Source organism: Melospiza georgiana, chromosome 1 (assembly GCF_028018845.1).
Source record: "Melospiza georgiana isolate bMelGeo1 chromosome 1, bMelGeo1.pri, whole genome shotgun sequence".
NCBI lineage: Eukaryota > Metazoa > Chordata > Aves > Passeriformes > Passerellidae > Melospiza > Melospiza georgiana.
Genome location: NC_080430.1, coordinates 17,520,637 through 17,542,325, shown reverse-complemented (window position 1 = coordinate 17,542,325; position 21,689 = coordinate 17,520,637). Strand labels below are relative to the sequence as shown.

Below are 21,689 nucleotides of genomic sequence, written 5' to 3'. Positions count from 1 at the left end.
CTGTAAGCCTCAGCATGCAGTGTGACTTTCCCTGTTGTGGGGCATGGCAGGGAATGGATGGAAACCAAGGTGGAACCTAGCACTGAAGTAGATCCTTTGTGTCTGTGCCCTCTGAGAACATCAGAGAGCAAAGGGCTGGAGCTCCTGTGAGCAGGGCTGGCCAGTTCAGTCTGCAGCAAGTCAAAATGACAAGATCCGCTGAATAATAATCCACAGATGAAATGTCAGTGTGGACACCCAATATGCATTTATCAATGGCAGGAGATCAGGTACTGATACCACACAGCAGTGCTTCTCTACTGTGTGTAGAAGTTTTACAAAGGTCAAGGAGTCCAGAGGCATCAAATGTCTCTCAAAGCTGTCTTGCTTTGTTGGGAAACTTGTCACTGGATAACAGTCACCGAAGAAAAAATGTGTTTTTAGAAACAGAAGAAACAGTTACCCAGCCTTTCAGAGAGTAAACATTAAAAAGTAGCCTCAAAACCAGATCAATTTCTTGAATGAACAGCCCTAAGATTGATGTATGTACTTTGAATTGTGCCCGGGAGATATATTGCCCAAATTGATCACCACTCCTTGCCTCCAAATGCTTTACATAACCATTTATTCCTGCATTTACATTAATTTAGGGTTTGGTTGCTGGATTCAAAGTTTGCTTGGCAATATGATTGCAAGGTGCTTTCCTTGTTTGTGCATCATCAGACAATGTCCAAGTCTCCTGACAGCTTTCAGCTGATGAGATGTGGCTGGCTTACTGTTTTCCTGGCTATAGTATTTAGCTAATACTCATTTTGTCAGTTGCCAAGCTAAAACTCTTTTTTTCCAGTATTTAAGTAGATAGAATTAATTTACCTTAACATGTCTGCATCTGAAGCAGTGTAACAGGGCTCCTGTTGTAGGCAATGGAAACTTAGCCAGTAGAATCATCAGTGTCTGGAGACTGGGCTGTCTTATGCTAAGATAAATGCTAACTAGGTGAGGTGAATCAATTTTTTATTTCTTTAACTGTAATGGAATTATAGCATCTAACTTAGGTTCCTGTAGGTGTATTCTACACATCAGCTTAGGTGAAACCTACCCAAATTGATGCCTTGTGTCTTTTCTTACTGGTGCAAGCACACAACAGCAAAAGACATGGACTCACTGTTAGAGAAGGTTGTTGATTTTTATTCTTCATCTACCATAGCTGGGACTAAAGAGATCTTTTTTTCCCTCTGGAAGGTTTCTTGCAGATGGGAAGGACAGTTGAAAGCAATAGGAAATATATAGAGTAGAAGCTAGTAAGCAAATTGATGTGCAGTTAAAGAGGATAATTTGTCTAGACATATGGAAAGTACAAAATTATGTAATTATGCAAATCTGTTGTTTTAAAGTGAAATTACAATGCTAAGTGCATTCAGCTTTTGACAAATGAAGTAAAAAAAACCAAACAAACAAAAAACAGCCTGCAAACCTGCAAACACATGTCTTTAACTAATGACCAAACTAGATAATCTGTTCACACTAAGCTTAGATTTGGGTATAGTTCCCATTCAGATACAGGTTGCATCACTGTTGAAATCAGAGGCCAAATATTCCCCTGGAGTTGAATGGGGTGATATTTGAATTTCCAGAGCAATATTTACTCTTTGAATTATGGCTAAGATAATATACTATATAAAGGAGTCCTTATAGCTCTAGCTGAGAATCTAAGCTGCAGTCTGTGGTCTTAGTTGAATAATCAAATTATTTATCCAGAAATTGCTAGGTGCTAGTACGATGAAGGGCATATTGTAGCCTCATGCTTTTTGGCTTGTTGTGAGAATTTCGTATGGCAGCCTTTAACTTTCTTATTAAGTACTTGTCAGTGTGGCATAACTCATGAAATAAGAAGAAATGTGGTTTGGGATTTGATTGTGCCATTGCATTAAGTATTTGAAGGCCCCATTGTGCCTTGTGATCAGTGCCAGACCAAAGAACTTCCAAATTAGATATTGAATAAAGCAATAAATGAGGTGAAAAAGTGAGGTGAGATGGAGTTTTTTATTTGATATAACAGGCTGTCTAGTTTTGTTTGTTTTGTTTTTGTTAGGGTGATTGCTTTTTCTGGCATCCATTAGGCAAGAGGTTGAAGTTTCACAATCTGCAGGAACGCACTGTGTCACCTTCAGAGAGGTAACAGACCTGATATGCCATGTGTGCCAGTGTTCTTGGCACCTGGCACCTGCCAGTTGTGACCTACAGGAAGATGTCAGGCACGTTTCAGGGTGGGATGTATGCAGGAGCTGTCTGGTTAAACATAAGGAATGTTTACAGTGTGAAGGAGAGAGGGATGGGAGCAAATAAACCAGAAGACAACCTCAGTATGTGTGTTTTGAACTGAACCAATGAGCTCCTGGTCCCAGTTTTCAGGACCAGAAAGTTGTGGTAGCCAGGAGACAAGGTGCTGATGGGAACCTAAAGGCTGCATTCATTGTAGTTAAATGTGAGTAGATGTCTGCTTTGCTTATCCTGTAGGCTTCCTGCATGGAGGCAGATGAGGGACATGTGGCAAGGAGCTCTCATTTTATTAACTCTTTATGGACAAAATGGGTATGTTTTCATCCAAGTGAGATGAAGGTCTATTCAGAAACTGTTGGGGGAGGAAAGTTTATTAGAAAGTTGCACAGTTAGGTTGTATGAAACAGTGGTGAAAATATTGAATTAACATATGATATTCTGTATGAAATTCAGGCTCCATCGTGCTTTCGACCCAGCTGGCAGAAGCAAAACCAATTGCTTATTCCCATGTGACTGTGTTGTCTCTAGTGCTCTGTGGCCTTGACTAAAAAGCCCTCCACAGCGCAATTGGTTTGTGTCTGAAGCTTTGGGTGTGATAAATGTACTTCACTGAGTTGCCTGGGCAGCAATGATATGCTCCATAGGCAATATACTGTGTTCTTCAGCAGGCTTCCCCTTCCCTCTCCAAACTGACTAGATACTGAAAAGATGGAGAATGCAGTGGTCTGTCAGCACAGCTGCTGAACAGGGCATCTCTGGGTATCCAGGCTATCTCTAATATTTGAGCTGAAATCTGCTGTACTGAGTGCACATGTTTGATGTGAAGCAAAAAGTCACATAGGAATGGCACAAAAGAATTCTCACCCAGTTTGTTCTTAGAACTGGCACTAGATCCCCCTCTCAGATAAAAAAAACACCAGCCAACCAACCAACCAACCAACAAACAAATAAACAAACAAAACCCAAAAAAAACAACAACAACAAAAAAACCCAAATCTTGTTTTGTCCAAATCTATTTTTTCCTTGCCCTGAATATCCTGAATTTAATTGCTGAGTCAGTCTGTTTGTGTCTCAAACTTAACAGGAGTGTACTCTGTGATTTAAACTTTGTTTCATGAACTCACTAGGAACTATAACCAACATGACAAAGTGGGGTTCAATCCCCTTTTCCCTAGGTCAGTCTATCACATAAATTCATTTATGCACCATTCAAGCCATAAGGTTTTGTAATTTATAACCTATAACTCTTAATTGGTACACCTCCAAGCAAAACCAAAAAAGTAAAACCTAGCTGGGGGTAAGAGACTGCTTATCCCTTCTCCTCTGTCACGTACAATAGTTCTCTTTATCACACCAAGTAGGAGTCCAGCTCCTCTTGGATTTGCGTCTAAAGCTTTTTGGGCAAGCTGATATTTTATACCTTCCAGCTTGGAGGTTTGGCCTATACCATTTTGTGTAAGTGAGCAGATTCTGGGGAAACTGCAACAGGAAAGATGACAGGGGACAGAGATTTGCCAGTGATAATGGTGTGTAGTGCTCATAATGGCTCTTGAGCCCTTTCAGGCCACCTGTCTGCCTTGGTGCTCTTGCTTTGACTTACTGTGCCCAGCATCCCTCAGGCCTCCCCAGCAGGTTAGCCAAAATCTGAGCAGAAGCTGAGTGAACTGTCACACTGAACACTCCAGAAGTATTTTTAAAAATTCTCTTTTTCCTAGTGGTTCAAGGGTACATTTCCAGTGTAAAGGTTTGGATCAAATTATAAATTGTGGTGTCTTTAAAGTAAATTTTTAATGGTGAAGGGTATGATAAATTATCCAGTTGGTTGGGCATCCAGACATATTCCAGGAGCAGTCCAATTTATTGCTTCAATGTGAGGTTAAATCATTATCAGCTTTGACAACTTCACTGAGATGTAATAAAACATTATCCATCATCCAGAATGTAAGAGTTTGAATTCATTCTATTGAATATATTTTTAATAATAAAAGTGAAAAATAAACAATTTATCTGCAGGGACTTGCTCTTAAACTTGGTGAAAGTGAGGAAACGTGGTATTCATTATAATTTATTCAAGTTATCATTTTGAAGCTGTAAATCAAAAGAAAACTAGGGTGAATATTTTTTTCTGGAATAGCACTCTTAAATTATTGAACTAAATATGACAGCTACTGAATGCACATTTTTTAAGTATGTGGTGACTTTTCTTAAGACTAGGTGATGTGCAACTGTGTGATTTTCAAAAGAAAACAAAAGCACATGGCAATTTCTCTAGCACTTTTTCTCTGGTAGCCAAATAGCACCTGCAGGATCATGTTTCCTTAGCCCTTTAACAGTTGTCATTGTAGCAGTCTCTGCAGACAAATAAGCAATTGATACTGGGAGTCAATGAATTTCAGCTTCATTCTGTCAGTGTATAGGGAGTTAATGGAGCCTGGGATGCTGTCCGAAGCGCCAGATTGGAATGTTTCTTCTTGGAGTGTTCTGCTTAGTTTAAAATATCCCTGCAGCAGGGTGGTCCTTTGCTTATTTGAAGATTCAAGGTATCAGAGTTCCCAGATTGGCTCTGGCTCAGTCTAAATATGTGAAGCTGTTCTTTGAGTTCCTGTGTCAGAAGTGCTCATCTTCGAAAGGGAATAAATAAATCTTCCTTTCTGCAGTGCTGCATATCTCCTACTGCCTGGGTCAGAAGCTCCTGTGTTTTCTTGTAATATGAGACACAGCAGGCTCTAGATTTCAATGGAAAATTACATATTCTGTAGAAAATAGCCTGTATGTAGACAGGCTTCAATATGGTTTGGATGCCTCAGTTCTTATGAAGGCAACCATTGATACTTTTTTACTTTTTTTCCTCTTATAAAAAAAATCACTAGTCACAAGTTTAGTAGTATCCAGTAAGATCTTAAACAAATAGTTAGCCTCAATTTAAAATACTAAAGTTCAGAATGAGACATTTTGAAATGCCATCATTATTGAAACCCTCAAAGCAAGAGTTTGAGATTATGAATCTTCATCCCTTTATCATCCCAAATTTAGTTATTGTTTTGTATAGTCTCCTAATTACAAGAGAGTGCAGAAGCTAATTACAAAGCATTTATGCATGAAGTGATTAAAAAACGCCAACAGAATTATAGTATTTGAGCACTACTTTAAAGGCAAAGAAAAAGAAAGTTGTGACTCAATTGTGTTCTTTTTTGGGGGCTTGACCTGAATGTAGTGAAGCTCCCAAAGCATGGATGAAGACTAGGCATAAGGTGATGCCTTAGGAAGAGACTACAGTCAGTGTCCTGAGTGGTGTCTGTGAATCCCAGGGGACAGGAGAAAGAAGCAAATTTTGACTCTGGAATGGGAAACTGAGACTATACTTATTACAGCTGTATTACAGCTGTATTTTGATCTTTACTTTGACCTTAACCTGGAACAGTGTTAAGGGAGATTTCATGGTATCAGGTAGAATCGGGTCATTTAGTTCCCACAGTATTGGAATCAAGGAGCTGGGCCAGCACTGGCTGCAGTACCAAGTACACAACAGACTGCTGCAGGTTTCCTGGTGAATTGTATCCCTCATGGACCAGAGTGTTGGTGCAACCTGGTCAGTGATGGATACAATTCAATCATTGTAAAAGATGTTTCCTTTGCAGTATGTAAACCACTTTTTAAAGGATGTACATTGGTAAGCATGTTTTCCATGACTGCCTGACTGTCAGAAGACTGTAGCATTGTGAAAAGATCTGTCACTTTGATCTGCTTGGCCTTTTGAGATCTATGTCATAATTCAAATCCTAAGAGTAGGCTTGTAAAAGTGATTGTTCACTGTAAGAGTTTGAATGAACCTAATGCTACTATTTAGGATGTCTTGTGTGGGTTTCTTTCCACGTCTTGCTTGATTCTTGGTAATGGACCTAAATCCTTTGGAATTTTATGAACTTGACCCTCATTCCCCTTTCCCTCCAAAGATCTGGGAATTACAAATATATTCATTGAAGTGCATGGGAAACTGGCTCCACTCAAACTTGATTTTGGTTCAAATTATCATTTGAATTTCCCTTCATTTGATACTGTGTTGACTGCACATACCAAATACTGCACATTTGATATTGTGCAGTCAACATGATATCAAATGAAGGAAAATTCAAGTGCAGCAGTTCTTATTCATTATGCTATCTGTGCATGCACACTATATGCAAAAACATTTCTAGAGTTTGAGGCTGGAGTGTGTATTTCTCTTCCCATTTCTGGTAAACTAATTGCTGTTAACCATTTGTTGAGTGAACATTGATATCTCTTTTTCCTAGGAGCCATCATTTGAGATGCTTCCATTGTCTGGGAAAACAATAATATTTGATAGCTTTCCTGATCCTTCAGACACCTGGGAAATAATTGAGACTATTGGCAAAGGAACTTATGGAAAAGTTTTCAAGGTGTTAAATAAGAAAAATGGCAGCAAAGCAGCAGTCAAAATTTTGGATCCTGTTCATGTAAGTTACTTAAATTACTTGGTTGATTGTGAGTTTATGTAGTCTTTTTTTTCCTCTTAATCTTTTTAGATAATTTGTATTAGAAATGACTGAAATAAACTTTTTCGGCCTGCTGTGTATCAGACTAGCTATCAATGCATTTTTCTTAACATAAGTGACCTTGGAAGTGGTTGCTTATAATAAAAGTCAGAAATATACCTAAACTTAGGTATAGTTCTTAGGTGTAGCTAAGTTACTTAGGTGTAATAGGTGTATAACTTAGGTGTAGCTGAGTTACATACTGTGAGTGATACCTTGAAAATAAAATAGCACATTTTATTGTTTCTGTTCATTCTGTGTTTTCAGAATGTGCCAGAAATAAGTAGGTCTCACAGAGGAATCCATCTTTTCAAATGGAAAATGCAAAGGGATTAGCTCTACACACAAAGCACCAGGCAACTGGGAGGTGGAATTATGAAGTTGTAGAGCACAGTTTTGTTTTCAATAACTGACATTTGTTGGGTGGCAGATTAATCCTCAAAAATTAAGGAAGAACACTAGTCTGGTTTGTAGAGGCTCACCCAACTGACTTCAGTGGTGCTGCACATGACTTGGGACTTTTCTTAAGACCAAAACACGGAAAGCAGCTGTTCCTAATTCAGAGGCCCTTTTAAATTCATCTTCTGCACTCTCAGTATAGGTTTATAAGGTGTGGGCTTCCATGGCATGACCTCTGGGCAGGAATGCCATGCTGTGGGGACCCTATGGTCTGGAGGTGCACAGCCACACAGGGCTCTTCTACCTCTGCACATCACACAGTGTCATGTTATGATCCCACAGACACAAAAGTCTGTGAAATACATTGGTGAAAACACAGTGTCTTCCATTATCTATGCTGTGTTTCTTGCTGATCTGCTTTTTTATTTCAGCGTGCTTTCAAAGCAACAAAAGGGTGCTTATCTCAATTCAATACCACAACTTCTTCCAAAGTAAACATAACTTGCCAAGTGATAAGCATCTTGATGAGCTCAAATGTATTGGAAACTATTTTTGACTCTATTGCTTTCTGTAAACAAGGTTCTTGTGCTTACAATAAATAGGCATGACTTCCTTCAATTGGTGTTCATCTAAATGCCTGTTTGGCAGGAAATGCTTTTGCTTTCCTATGCTTCAGAAGTGTTCAGGAGTGATTCTTAAGTGGCAGCTGGCTATGGCAGGAGTTCCTGAGGAAATCAGTGAAACTTTCAATGTTCTATTCACTTGTGAGGATGCAGAAAAAGATTAAAGGATGGTGACAGGAAGAAAAAAGAAACAGTAAAGCTGATGCTAGAGGAAAGAGAAATAGATTAAGTAGGAAAAAGGAATAGAATGTAAAGGAAATTGAAGAAATAGGATGGATAAAGATGCAATGTAAGAAATTGAAGATGGGCAAATATATAACTGCTGAAAACAGGTTCCTTATTTTAATGAAAAATTGGCAGTAGTGCAGTCAACATCAGTCTTCTGAGACTTGACTCTTAACTAAATGTTTTATCCTTTTTATTCTAAGAACACTATTCTTCTTTGTCCTCTTCCATTTACAGGGTGTCTGGAGTAGCTCTGTACCTCCATGTAACTGCTAAAATGACAATCCTGTATTGGAAATAAAGTGAAAGCAATAAATGAGTTCTTTTTATTTAAACTGAAAGTATTAATAATGGCTGCAGAGGGAGCCATTGCAATAAAGGAAAACATACTTTATGTATTTTCTTCTTTACATTTTGCAATTCTTTTTCTTTGGAGATCATTTCAAAATTGTGCCTCTTGAGAGGTAGACAGGAAACAAAGCAGAAGAAATATGGTTTGGTTTAACTGATGTTTTGAAATTAAACTGGGAACCTACATTATCATGGGTGATATAAGACTGAAATAAGCTTTTAATGTTTAATCCTTTAGAGCACAGACTCTTTTTGCTGGGTAACAGCTCAGCTTTTTAAAGCTGAAACAGGAATGCAAAGGTGTTGAAATGAAGATGGAACTGAGAAGGCTTAGTCTTGTCCTCAGGACTATGAGTAAATACCATTGTACCTTAGAACTCTTAGCCAAATTATCCTATATATAGGATGAAAATTTTCAGTCTGCCATTTCTAATACAGTTTAAGTTTTCTCATTTATAAAATACTGAAGAATATTTTTCTTTTTGGTAGGCACAGAATGAATATTCTATCATTTAATTTCTCCTTATAATTGTAAAAATCTCATAAAATCTGAGTACCCCTCAGGAGACCGAAAACTCTATGAATTCACAGTAGGACAGTGGGCTAATTCTCTTCCAATTTCCCCAAGGCAGTCAAAACTATTGTATGCTTTGTTTTTAATTTTTGGCTTTTGACTATTTTTTTTCTTCCTTTTGTTTTTGCCAGATGTGTTTTCTGTTTTCATCCCTGCTTCTTTCTCTTTCCATTCTCTGCCACCTTCAGTACTTTGGTTATTTCTGCCTTCCTTGTATTTTTTTCTGTATTCTGTGTTGTGCTGAGGAAAATTACCTTAAAGTGAGTTTCTCCTTTTTCAGAAAGAGGAAAGTTCCTGCTATTTTTCAATTGTTCCCATAACAAGACCTCTAAAATCCTTTCTTGTGAGAAGACTTATCCTGGTAATCTTAAAATGAAAGTTTAATGGCGTGATTCATGATACTGGTGACAGAGGAAGTTCTTGGAGAACAGTCAAGCTGGTCTCAAGGCAAAAGGCTCCTGTGAGGAACTTGAATAGGATAGTGGAGACCTGTATAAGAAACAAGTGAGGAGAGTGCTCTTGGGGCAGTTGTGTTGAACAGAATGAGAAGGAGCATCATTCATTGGGAATACAGAACATCCCCTTTCTCTGTCATGGTCACTTCTGTTTCGCTTTGCTGAGACAGGTTTTTGGCACTGAGCAGAGCTTTTCACTGATATGAAATCCATTCATATGGATAGTGCAGTTCATAAGGGAGCCTTCTTCTAGAATGGATTTTTCACTTCTTTTTGTGTAGTTGTAAATAGCAAATTGTATTAAAAATGTTTTAAGTCTGAAATGAATGTGTTAACCTTTTTTTTTTTTTGAGATCTAAACAATGGGGGGAAAATGGCTGCAGATACTTACTTTCGTCTGTTGTCAAGAGGGATTGAATATTTTATCAGCATGACTCAAATGCAGTGTAATCATCATCCCTCAATGAGCAATTCCAGTGCACAGGTGGGAAAGGTTTACCTGAGTCATCCAATGCCTGCTAAAGCCTGCCAATGCCTGTGTCCATTTTTGGTCTGAAGGGATTTGCACAGCTCCCAGTGCATCTGTTGGCAAAACTGGTCCTCATATCTCACCTCCAAAAGGATTTCCCTCACTAAGAAACCCAAGGTCTGTAATGGGAGCATGACAAAAAAACATGATTATTATAGTTCAGTAGCAGAACCCAGAGAGACCATGGATGTCGCCAGCTTCTATGACAGCAGAAAATGAGAATAATTCTCAGATAATTCTAGAAAGTGGGATGACAAATGAATCAGATGTGGCTGCAGTCATACTTGTTCATGCACAAAGAGACAGAGAGGTAGTCCCAGCTGCAGCATTTCTAACTGGGGTTACCATTAAAACTAAAGCAGGAACACGTAATTTCCCAAGGCACATGCATACCTACCTGCTTGTGGATTGCTCTGGCTTTGCCTTGACATCACAGAATAGTTAAGGTTGGAAGGGACCAGTAATGGGATCATATGATCTAACCTCCCTGTGCAAGCAGGGTCTTGCTAGAGTGCATGGCACAGGATTATATCTGGAGAGTTCTTGAATCTCTCCATAGAGGGACACTCCTCAACCTCTCTGGGCAACCTGTTGCAGTGTTCTGTCACCCATGCAATAAAGAATTTCTCATTTTCAGGTGGAACTTCCTGTGCATCAGTTCCACCCATTGCCTCTTGTCCTGTTGCTTGGCACCACGGAGAATTGCCTGAATCCATATTCTTGACACCCTTCTTCAGGCACTTGTAGAGATTGTTAAGGTTCCTCTCAGTTTTTCTCTTCTTGAAGCTGAACAGGCCCAGCTGCCTCAGCCTTTCCTCTTAAGAGAGGTGCTCCAGCTCCTTCATCATCTTCATAGCTCTCCTCTGGACCCACTCCATTAGCTCCATGTCTTTCTTGTAATGAGGAACCCAGAACTGGACACAGCATTCCTGTTTTGGGCTCACCAGGGCTGAGCAGAGGGGCAGGATCACCTCCCTCAACTGTTGGCAATGCTTTTTCTAATACAGCTGAGGATCCCATTGGCCTTCTTGGACCCCCACTGCTGGCTCGTGGACAACTTGTCCTCCAGGACCTGAGGGCTGCTCTGTCATACCCCTCATGTTCATTAGTCAAAATTGCTAAAGACAAAATAAAATTTTAAAAAAGAATTTATTTGTATTCACTAAACAGAACCAGGCTTTGTAGTTCTATAAATGGTATATTTGTGTTCTGTTTGGTTTTTTCTTTGTATCATTTCAAACTACATTTGAATTGACAGAAAATACTTTGTGGTTTGTTTCTGGGTTTTTTTATGGCTATCATTATTCATTTGTTAACTGCTATGTATTTCTCCTTTGTGACCCTAGGATATTGATGAAGAAATTGAAGCTGAGTACAACATTTTGAAAGCCCTCTCTGATCATCCCAATGTAGTCAAATTCTATGGCATGTACTATAAGAAAGATGTGAAAAATGGAGACCAGCTTTGGCTAGTTCTTGAGGTAAATAATACAGAAAAAAGGAGATTTATTCTAGTTGGTATTCCATTGTTTAGTATAAACTCAATGAATGAGATGCAAGTAATTTTATAATTTTGTTTCAAGATTAGTTGCATGCAAAGTGATAAATGCTGTTGTTTAGTCCTTTTACTGTTCTGATTAAATTCTTCAGTGTCCTTATCTTGATATTACACTGATAGTCCTGTGCCTTCAGAATTAGGATATAAATTCTAATAAACTTACAGGATTTGCTACCTAAAATATTTCTTTGGTGAAACGCTTGCCGTGGGAATCTTCTTGTAGAAGCATTTCTTTAAATATCACTAACATATGACATAGCAGTTAAAGAATATGGTATGGTGATTTTTTTTCCAAATGAAATTATAAAAATTATTTAACTGAATTATTTTTCTTCTATGAGAGGTAAATGCACAAACAGATAAATAAGCCAATAAAAGCAGCTACTGCCCAAATGCTGTTGACAGCAGCAGGAGAAGAGCACTTAATTTTCCTCAAATTAAGTTCAGAGCAAGATGTGTTTGTCTTTAGTTTTGAGTAATCTGTGAGCAAAGGTCTTGATCATTACAGGTTCTATAGATTCACAGCCTGTTCTGTAAAAACTTCCTCTTGTATCCAAAGGAAAATGAAGAATATTTCTGACAGCAATAGTGTGCTTTTCCTAGGAATAAAGACTTTTGCTGTCATTTGATCAGAATTTGATAAGGTTAAGATGGAAGAATTGGTTGTTGACAAATTTTATGATTTGTCAGCTAAGTAAATACAAATCTCCTACCAAATATCTCAATGATACAATGCTATCAAATTCTAGAAACAAGCTATCAGCAATGCTTAAGGTCTAAAAAAATCTACTCCAAATTCTTATGTGTTCCATTGGAAGATATTTTTAAGAATTATTTGCATTGTAAATCATAACAAATTACTATGTTAGATTGACATCAAAATGTGTCAGGTCTTTGTGAAGTGAGCATCTTGGAAAATCCAGTGTCCATTGTGTCTGCTGGGCATTGGAAACTCCCATCTGTGAAACTTCTGGCCTGTAAAGGATGGATGCCAAACAGCCAGGCTGAAACAGACTGGGAGGAAACAGTCAAGTGTTTATTAGCTTTAATATTTTGCACGGAATTATGTTCTTTACGTGAAAAACACCAGATTACACGTGGAGTATGTTTTATATTTACTCTTGTTAAGCCAGGCTGTACATGTGCAAGTATGGAGTGTGTGTAATAGTCTTGGATGCTTTCTGTCACTGCACATGTAGATCTGTGAATGCAATGAATTTCAGCTGGTATGTGTAGATATGCATAAGCAGGAAAATAAATTTTACTATTGACTTTGGTGAAGCTTTCCTATTAATAATAGTGTATGTGAAGGAAAACTGACATGAAACAGATTTCTCTGTTTAAGTGGCATCTTCTTATCAGCTTGTGTGCAGCTTTACAGTTGCAGTTTGCTTTTCACAGCAGCAGTTAAGGTGTCCTGCAGTTTATAAGAATGGGTATCTTTTCATCATCTCCATTTTGTGTTCCTTGATGGGATATGTGGGCAAGACGATTTGGAGAGAAAGTTTCTCAAATTCCTCTAGTAATGGGTTGTGACAGATGGTAAAACTCAGCATTTAGTAATGAATTTAGAATCACCATTGCAGGTTACCAAAAAAGTTATTCACTAGGGTGTTTGAATACATGTATTTTGATGTTTGGCTTTGGGGGGGTTTTTCCTAGAATAAAAAATCTTCAGCTTTTAAAGATGTGTCCCATGCAATTTATTTTTAAGAAAACTGCTTATGGGAATGAAAGTGAAACAAGAAACATCTGTACAGCATGACAGTACTCTTGACTCTCAGTTCGGAAATGCCTTTCTCTCTGTAGGCTGCACTCAGTTAAGCTGAACATCTGCTCCTCCTTGGATGTTGTTCTAATCACGTTATAGTACAGAATGTTGCAGGAAGGAGGATTCCTGCCAGGTGCATTAAGCTTTGCCATGTGTGACCAGAGACTCAGGCAGGAGGAACTGTCCTACTGAGTCTGTGTTGGAAAGAAATCCCTTACTTGGGATGAATCAGCTTAGCAGTTTGGTGTCAGCAGACAGCAGCATGATGACACAGCTGAGGCAGTGCGCTGTAGCCCATTTCATTCTCCTCTGGATGCTAATTCAGAAGGGAAAATATCTGAGATAGTTGGAAATCATCTGATGGAAGATGGAGCCGAGAGGAATTCTATCAGGGCCCTACAGGTGGGGATGTAGGTCTGGGGCAGGTGGGGAGAACAAATGGCACAGGCCTTGCCTGGTGCAAAGAACAACCTAGGCAAGAAAGAGTGAAGTCTGAAAGGCCATAGCAAGGTAAATGGTAGGTATTACACAGCTTTTACTTGCTGCTGTAAACCAGAATCACAGTGCAACATATTTCTTTAGTTCACTTCTACAGAGATCAGGTAGAACTTTTAAGAAGCATCTCAGTCCATTTTCAAAAGATGCAAAGTTATGCATACTCTATTTTAGATTAATTTGGTTGAATTTGAGTCACGTAAGTATGCTAGGGTATTTTGTAGTCATCAATATATTTGTATAGGAAATAGAGGAAGCATGCATTATTTTTACAGTAAAAAAAAAACAAACTTATTTAATGGGTAAAAACTTATCTTAGGAGGGTAAAAATTTTGGAAGGAATGATTTTCCACCCAAAAATACAGTTTCATAATATCAAAGAATATTGTAGAAACCTCTCACTTCTGGAGATGTAGAGGGAATTGCCAAGAAGTGTTACAGAAATACATCCCTTTCACTCTGCTGAATGTCAAGAAGACTGACAAAATATTCTTTTAAGGTGTTTTTTTTTTTCCCTGAAGTTTGTACATGAACATTTCAAGAACATTAGCAGTGTCCTGCTGAGTTAGGCCAATGGTCCTTGTAGCTCAACTTTCTGTGTACTGTGGTGGCACTAGAAGATGCTATTTAGGAAGAGTTTGTTGTCCAGTTTTTTCAGTCCATTTCCCTCATGTTTTCCAGCAGCCATGATTGCTGTATTACAGATGTCCCAGACTATTCCATTTAGTATCCATTTATGGACACACTAAACATGATGCTGATACAGGCATGCTCTATAATCTCCCCTTATGAGCATGCAAGTTGAATTTGTGCATCACTATTATATGCTGATTTCTATTTGTATAATATTCCACATAGTGGAATATAATATTTTCAACATTGCAAAAATGTTGCTAAATCTAATTGTATTTCAGTGTGAAGAAATTTAGACTTCTGCTCATATGAGAAAGTTTCTTCATATGTTTCTCATATGTTACACTTTCTAGTGGCTTGCAGACTCTATTTTCTAGACAACTCTGTTGTTAAAAAGTACCTGCAGAGTAGTTGATGCAATTTGTACAGATGCACAGTCCAGACTGAGTGAACCTGATTTATATTTATTCTATGTGGAACCTTTTGTTGATCTAGTGTAATCTTCACCAGAGAAATCATGTGGGAGTGTAGAGTAGCTTGTGCTTGGAATCTGCTTCTCTCATTCTAGCCTTTCCCTTTCCCTTAGCCTTTTAACATGGGAGAAATCATTGAATAAATTGATAATTTGTATCATTCTGGATTTTTTGCAAAGTGGTATACTTTGAGCTTCATTTTCTAAATGTTTTTCTTGATGTTATTTGAACCTGCTAACCAGACACTGATAACTCAAAAGAATTACAGAAATATTGTCACGATGGATTATTGTGATTCACTTGGCAGCTATGTTTGCTGATTTATAATTTGCCTGAAGTGATTCAGATTTTTTACTTACCTTTGCTCATTTAAAGTTAAAATTGAGAGGGGAAAAAAGTGAAATGTACAAATGTCTAAATTCTCTTTTTAAGTCCTTGGGATGCTTTTATTTAAGATGGGTTTTTTTCAGAAAGAAGGAAAAAATCTTAAACCCAGTAAGTAGAAGCTCTCAGGAATTTGAATTAAAGTAGAAAACTAGTGCATCATTTCATCTGCCACTCTTTCTGCAAACATAGACAAGTGAAAACCCACGGTTAATCAGAGTACAACATTGTAACAATTGTTACACAATATGGAAAAAGGGATAAAATGCCAGTATGTTATACTGCCAGCATGTTATACCAGGGTTATGTTGGTCCATTACTATTAGTTTACTTCCAGTAAAGCTTTCCAAAATGCTTATAACAGGGTAAGAGCTGAGAGAGAACCAGCCAACAGACTGTTGCTGTGTCATGGGCGCAGAGTAGCGCACCAGTGCAGCTCCTGCCCAGTCTCCATCACAAGGGCAGTTACCTTTGGTGAGGTGTTTAAAATGAAATGAGAATGTGACAAGCTGAGACCCCTGATAGAACTCCTTTCTGGTTTTATGGAGATCCTTTAGAAGAACTACCATTCTTGAGTTTGCCTAAAGATGGAGAACCCAGCACAATGTGCAGAGTATCAGTTATTCACTCCTTTCCTGTCAGAATAGTGACTCTTCATAGCAGAGAGCTTTCTTCAAAGGTTTAAGCTAATAGAACAAATAGCTTTGGAAAAGGAGAACTGGATGGATAACAGAAGTCAGTTGTGATCCCAATCAGCATTAAGCATTTGTCAGCGCTGTAGTACAGGAGAGTTACTAAGGAGGATTTGAAGGAGGATAGTGCTGTGGTTTTCTGGTTTAGCTGCTCCTACAAAGCAGGATGGAAAACATGTTGTGCCTACAGATACCCAGTAATGGATACTGTGAGCTGATCAAGGATAGAAGTAGATCTCTTTTTCCATAAGAAATGATATTAGCACTGCTAAGGGCTTTGACAGGTAAAGCATCCAGCTCATGTTTGATGTGATTTAGAAAGGGCAGCCAGTGTGATTGTTCAAAGGAATAATGGCATGGTTGGAGATGGCTGGTTAGGGATAAGTACTCCTTAAAACCAAGAGAAGAAAGTGTTGCAAGAACTCCTACACAAAATTAAGAATGCTGTAAAATACATGTACACTGCTGCATCTGGCCTGGAGTGAGTCTGCTTTGCTATTGCACTGTTGTTATCTGCTTTTTGGAGAGGGAAATTTAGCAAATCAGATGCTTCCACATGTTTGCAAATCTAACTGTGGTCACAAAGAGAGCCTTAGAGTTCATGGAATATTTATAAACTTTCCTCACGGATTCATAAAAGAACAGTGACAGCACAATTTACATGTGTGTCAGAGAAAAATGAGTATCATTAATGCCCAAATTTTGTGTGTTTAATAGTCTTGGATCCTTCACTGACCTACTATATGTGAAAGAGCTTCTGTTCATGTTGCCTTTTAAACATTGCATGTAATTCTAATAGAGGGGGAAGCTCACAGAAGTGCATCCTCCTTATTTAAACAACAACAACAAAAATGCTTTGTTATATAATGTCCTGTCTATGGAGTATGTTCATGTAAAGAAATAACAGTCTCAGCAAGTCCAGTTGCTGAGAGGATGGGAGATTTTTTTTTCCTACTTCAGAGCTGAGATGTTGATAGTGCAATTTTAGGTTGCAGTGTGGTTTCTACAAAAGTGGTGCAACAACTGTCGGAAGATCCAGTTATTGGTATTTTTGTTTAAAAAAATAAAAAGGCTAAAATATTTCACTGCTGTTGCATACCTTGACTTGAATGAGGTTTCAGCTGTTTGAGAGCTGGAAGTCTGTGTGATGTAAAATATAAAGAAAAACAAGAAACAGTAAGAAACTAAATACCACCCTGCTCCTCACCCTTCCCAGAAAAACCCAATGAATTAAAACAAACCCAAACCAACTATGACAGATTCTTTGACTTTTACAATAACCTCAGGTTTTGCAGTAGATGGCAATATATTTATGCATTTAATTTTGACACAGTAATTTTGATTCTCTAAGCTATATAGGGAGACTGATCATCTTCCTTGTCCAAGCTTGTGATGCTTTCACCTCATTCCCATATCTCAGTCTAAAAGAGCAGAGTCCTGTAACATGTATGGAATAGTGGCTTGAGAAGGGTCTTGTTGTGTTGGCCATGCGGGGGTGGCAGCACACTCTGACAGAACCAGATCCATCCCCTGCTCCTTTTCCAGGCACGGGCCACCTCTTCAGGGAGCTGTTTATGCCCAAGCAGGCTGGGCACAAAAAAGCAAAGCTCAGGGCAGGATGGGGAGTTCTGCTTTCTTTCTTGCTGAGATTTCCAGCGCTTTGTAAGAGTCCTGATGTGTAAGGCCAGCAGTAAAGCATTTTCTCTCCATTAGCTTCATCTTTTTCCTTTCTCAGCAAATGGTGTTGTCACTCTTCATGGCACCTCTCTGTGCATGGAAGAGGAAGAGAGGTGTGGCTGTCAATGTTGTAAAGCAACTAATTCTTTTTCTAGATCTACGAAGATATTTGGCTAAAAATATTTGCAGCCTTGGGATTCTGCAGCCTGCAAGGAAAGCACAGAGCCTGGGAAGTTGCTGATCATGCACAAGTTCAGTGAACAAATTCATGCCATTAAAGGTGTTGGGACTTCAATTGTTGAATTCCATTTGACTGAAGATTTTTTTCTTTAAAAAATCATACAATTATAATGAATCAAGAAGCATTTGGGCAACACTCTCAGATACATAGTGTGAGTCTTGGGGTTGTCCTGTACAGGGCCAGGAGCTGATCTCAGTGATCCTTGTGGGTCCCTTCCAACTCAGAATATTCTATGTTTCTATAAGGAGGGCATAGAAATATAGACTGGTGTTGTTTTAAGTGCTGTGACAATTTAGTAAGAGTGGGAAAAGCCAAATTCAGTCACCTGATTCTTTTGGTGAGGCCTCTCTGAGAAATGAGCAGTGGCTGGAGTCAGTCCCACAGGAATTTGCCTTGAAGCAAGACCCAACAGTCTCTCTTTAGCTTCTAAAAAGATGAGCCTACCTGAGATGGACTAGAGACATCACTGTATCAGTTACTTCTCTTTTGCATGAAATAGAGAACCCTGTGGTATGGACAATTTAATAATTTATTTAGGATTTTCCTTTGGCATGTTTACAGTATGCTTTTGTTAGATATAGGAATTACTATATGCAGATGTGTTTCCATCTATAGGAATAAAGTTATGGAGTTCAAAAAAGCTTTGAATGGAAGTTGTGCTGTTTAATGGAATATATAATAAGAGTTATAATAAGAAAAAAGATATACAGCTGTTTCTGGTATGTGATATTTGCTATAAAACTGTAATGTTTCAGGCAATTAGTATAGTGGAAAATAACAAGTCCATTTAGGTTTCATAAAACGCTGAGTAAAGGGCAGGAAGCTGTCATTTGCCTAAATATTATTAGCTATTTTCAAATGGCATATATAGCAGAAAAATGAAACTATTGAAAATTGCTTTTTCGTATTTCTTAACACAGGTCATTTTTCAGAAATGTCTTTGGTTATAATTGCTCTATTCAGACCAACACTGAATGTTTTGATCCATTACATGCCTGAATTGGGCCTGATTTCTCCATTTCTAATGTGTCCCTCTTTGCTTCCCAATTATAGCAATTTTTCATTCTTGAATCATATCCTATTTTTTCAAGACCAAAGATGTATGGCTACAACTATCATTTAATGCTTCAAACTTTTACCAAATACTAATAATTTCTATGCATAATTAATATTTCATAATACATTGTGCTTTGCACAGTTTGCATCTTTTAAATGACTGGTTATAGCTCACCTTTCTGGAGAATGCTCACATGCAAAAACCTGGTTCTCAGTAACCTCTAACAATTTTTGCCACCATGCAGTAAAGCAGAAGCTCAGAAAATAGTTTTACAATATGACTATTTAAGTCAGGAGCCTAGGAATAATATGCCTCTCACATTCTAATATTTAACATCACTTTGCTTTCTGTGCATTTTATTTTTGAACACAATTTTTACCAAAGATGTAGAGTAATTTAAAAACAAAATGAAACAAAACACTAAAACCCACATTTGTGTAGTTTTTATTAGATCCAAGATAACCAGACCTCCTTTACCTGTAATGGGGCATAGCATTATTCATCGAAAGAATGCTTGGACTAAGAGTTGTTTTTTCCTTCTTTGAGGGTTTACTCTCTGACACCTGATGGTTAGGTGCTTAAATTCAAGTGTGATAGACAGAACAATTTTGCTGCTTTTGCACTCAGTTTACCTGCTGGGTCTCTTTATAAAGGGAGTGACTGAAGGTGCTCCAGTGGTAGGGAGAGGGGTCTCCTCCTCAGTCTTTGTCAGGCAGAGGTGGATGGAAGCTGCTGACTAAAGGAGAAAAGTGCTATAGCAAGGAACAAGGAGCTGGGAGGTTCAGAAACAAGATAGGTGTCAGTGGTGATGAAAGGTTTCCTGGGCTCCAGATATAATGCCAGCATTTGTTGCTGCTGACTTTGCTGAAATCAAAGCGTGGAAGCAGAGAACTGCCTTACACGTGCACAGTGAGCAGGGAGAGATTGGCTTACAAAACACCTTAACTTCAATTCTGTCCAATCTAGTCTCTCCAAGTTAATCATTCCAGTAGTTCATTAAAATAAGAAAAATGGGAGAAGAAAAATATGGCTTTTGAGTTTAGCATAGTTTTGTTCTTATAAAAATTACCTTTAAGAAAGTCCTTCAGAATGTGCTTGCTTAGTAGGGTCCTGTGACAGAGTCCTCTAGCTCCTTTCGTGTCCTGTGTCCCACGCACTCCCATGAGGAGACAAATTGCCTTAGGCATGAGTGGGGTTCAGCTTCACTCCTTTTGTAAAAGCAGTCTTTAGACAAGCCCCATTGTTTGAATCTGTGCTTCCCCAGCCATGATTTCAAACTCAATAGGGAAGATTTCTATTGCAGTAATTTAAATTACAGTGAATTAGGCTAAATTACTGTCTTTGTGTAGAAACACACACAAAAAATGGATTATGAGTAGTGTGGACATGGCAGTACTTGGCACTAGTGTCCGAACTCTGAATAATGTAGAAATGATGCTACAGAAAAGGAAGGTGCTTTGAAATGTTTCTTAACTGGTGAAGAGTGAACAAAAGTGACACAGCTCTGAGCAGGAAATAAAAGCTGTGAAGTGCCTGCTGTTACCACAGGCTGCCCTATTTGCTTAGGGGTTTCTCTGTGTGTTCCAGAGAAGGTTTGCAGCAGTCAGTAGAAATACTTCTGTCATTATGGATCCCAAAGTTATTCCCTATTTTTTCTCCCTAGCCAAGGGAGTGGTTTTGCCCTCTAAATGTTATTTTTACCACTGCTCCTTGTGTATGATAAAATGATGAATTGCGCTAAGTTTGCTTTATCCAAATCTTCTTTCTTCATAAGATGCCTCTTGTATTTGCTCAGAGTGTCCTGGCTTTTTACTGACCAATGCCTCTCAGTTTTGTAGTTAGGTTACATCTTATTTTGCAAAATGACCCATTTATTTGATTATTAAAAATTACAGCTGTGCTTTGGTGTTGCCAGGCCGGGAAGCTATAGTTGAAGCTCATTCAGAATTTCTGTTTTAAATATATTTCGCTCCCAGTTGCTTTACAGAAAATTGCTTGGTACCACTTCAGCTGTATAATCTTTTGAGAAAATGTGGACAGGTGATACATTGATTTCTTCATCAGCAACTTGATGAGGATGTAAATATAACAGAAAGATTGTGAAATATGGGATGGTGTAATGTAAAGTTTGTGTTGGGATGAGCTAGAAGGGGAATTGAGCAAGGCTATGTCCATTAAACCTTTGTAATAGCACTGTCACCTTCTTGCTCTTTTTTCACAATATTACAAATGTTTTAGAACAGAAAAATCCTTCTTTTGGGGATTAGGGTTTTCTTTTTCCTGTTTATGTAAAGCCTGTTTGGCTTCATTAAATTATGCTGAGTTTGAAAGAAGAAATTTAGGCAATAATTGCATAGTTGCGGCTTTTCCATTTTGCCCATGACGTGAAGATATCTATGATCTGACTGAGAAATATGAATTTGTGAAGGCCAGCATTGCATAAGATGAAACAGACAAACTTTTCCTCTGGCTGGCTGTCTTGTCAGTGCATGTGCATGGCAAAGAAAATGAGAAGATAAAAACCAAACTGAAAGGAAAGAAATCAAAAGCAACAAATAAACACCCATGAGGCTGTGACTAACACAGCCCTGGAGGTGCTAGATGATATAAGATAGCAAAATCATAAATACCCCATGGTTTTTGATCGCCGGAGCAAAATAATTCAGGAAAGATGCCTGTTTCAGTAATACAGTTTGTTCATGCTAAATTGAAAGCAATCAACTTTGTCTAAAAGCATGGA

General features: G+C 38.3%; 1 protein-coding gene across 2 annotated transcripts in view; it reads left to right on the top strand.

The window, feature by feature from the left end:
- The first annotated feature begins 6,566 nt into the window (after nucleotides 1–6,566).
- Nucleotides 6,567–21,689, top strand: part of MYO3A (myosin IIIA) — a 105,668-nt gene continuing 90,545 nt past the window's right edge. For both annotated transcript variants that reach the window (XM_058031278.1, XM_058031287.1), the window contains exons 1-2: nucleotides 6,567–6,734; nucleotides 11,315–11,449. In XM_058031278.1, the coding sequence (XP_057887261.1) occupies nucleotides 6,567–6,734; nucleotides 11,315–11,449 (303 nt within the window). The remainder of the gene's footprint in view (nucleotides 6,735–11,314; nucleotides 11,450–21,689) is intronic.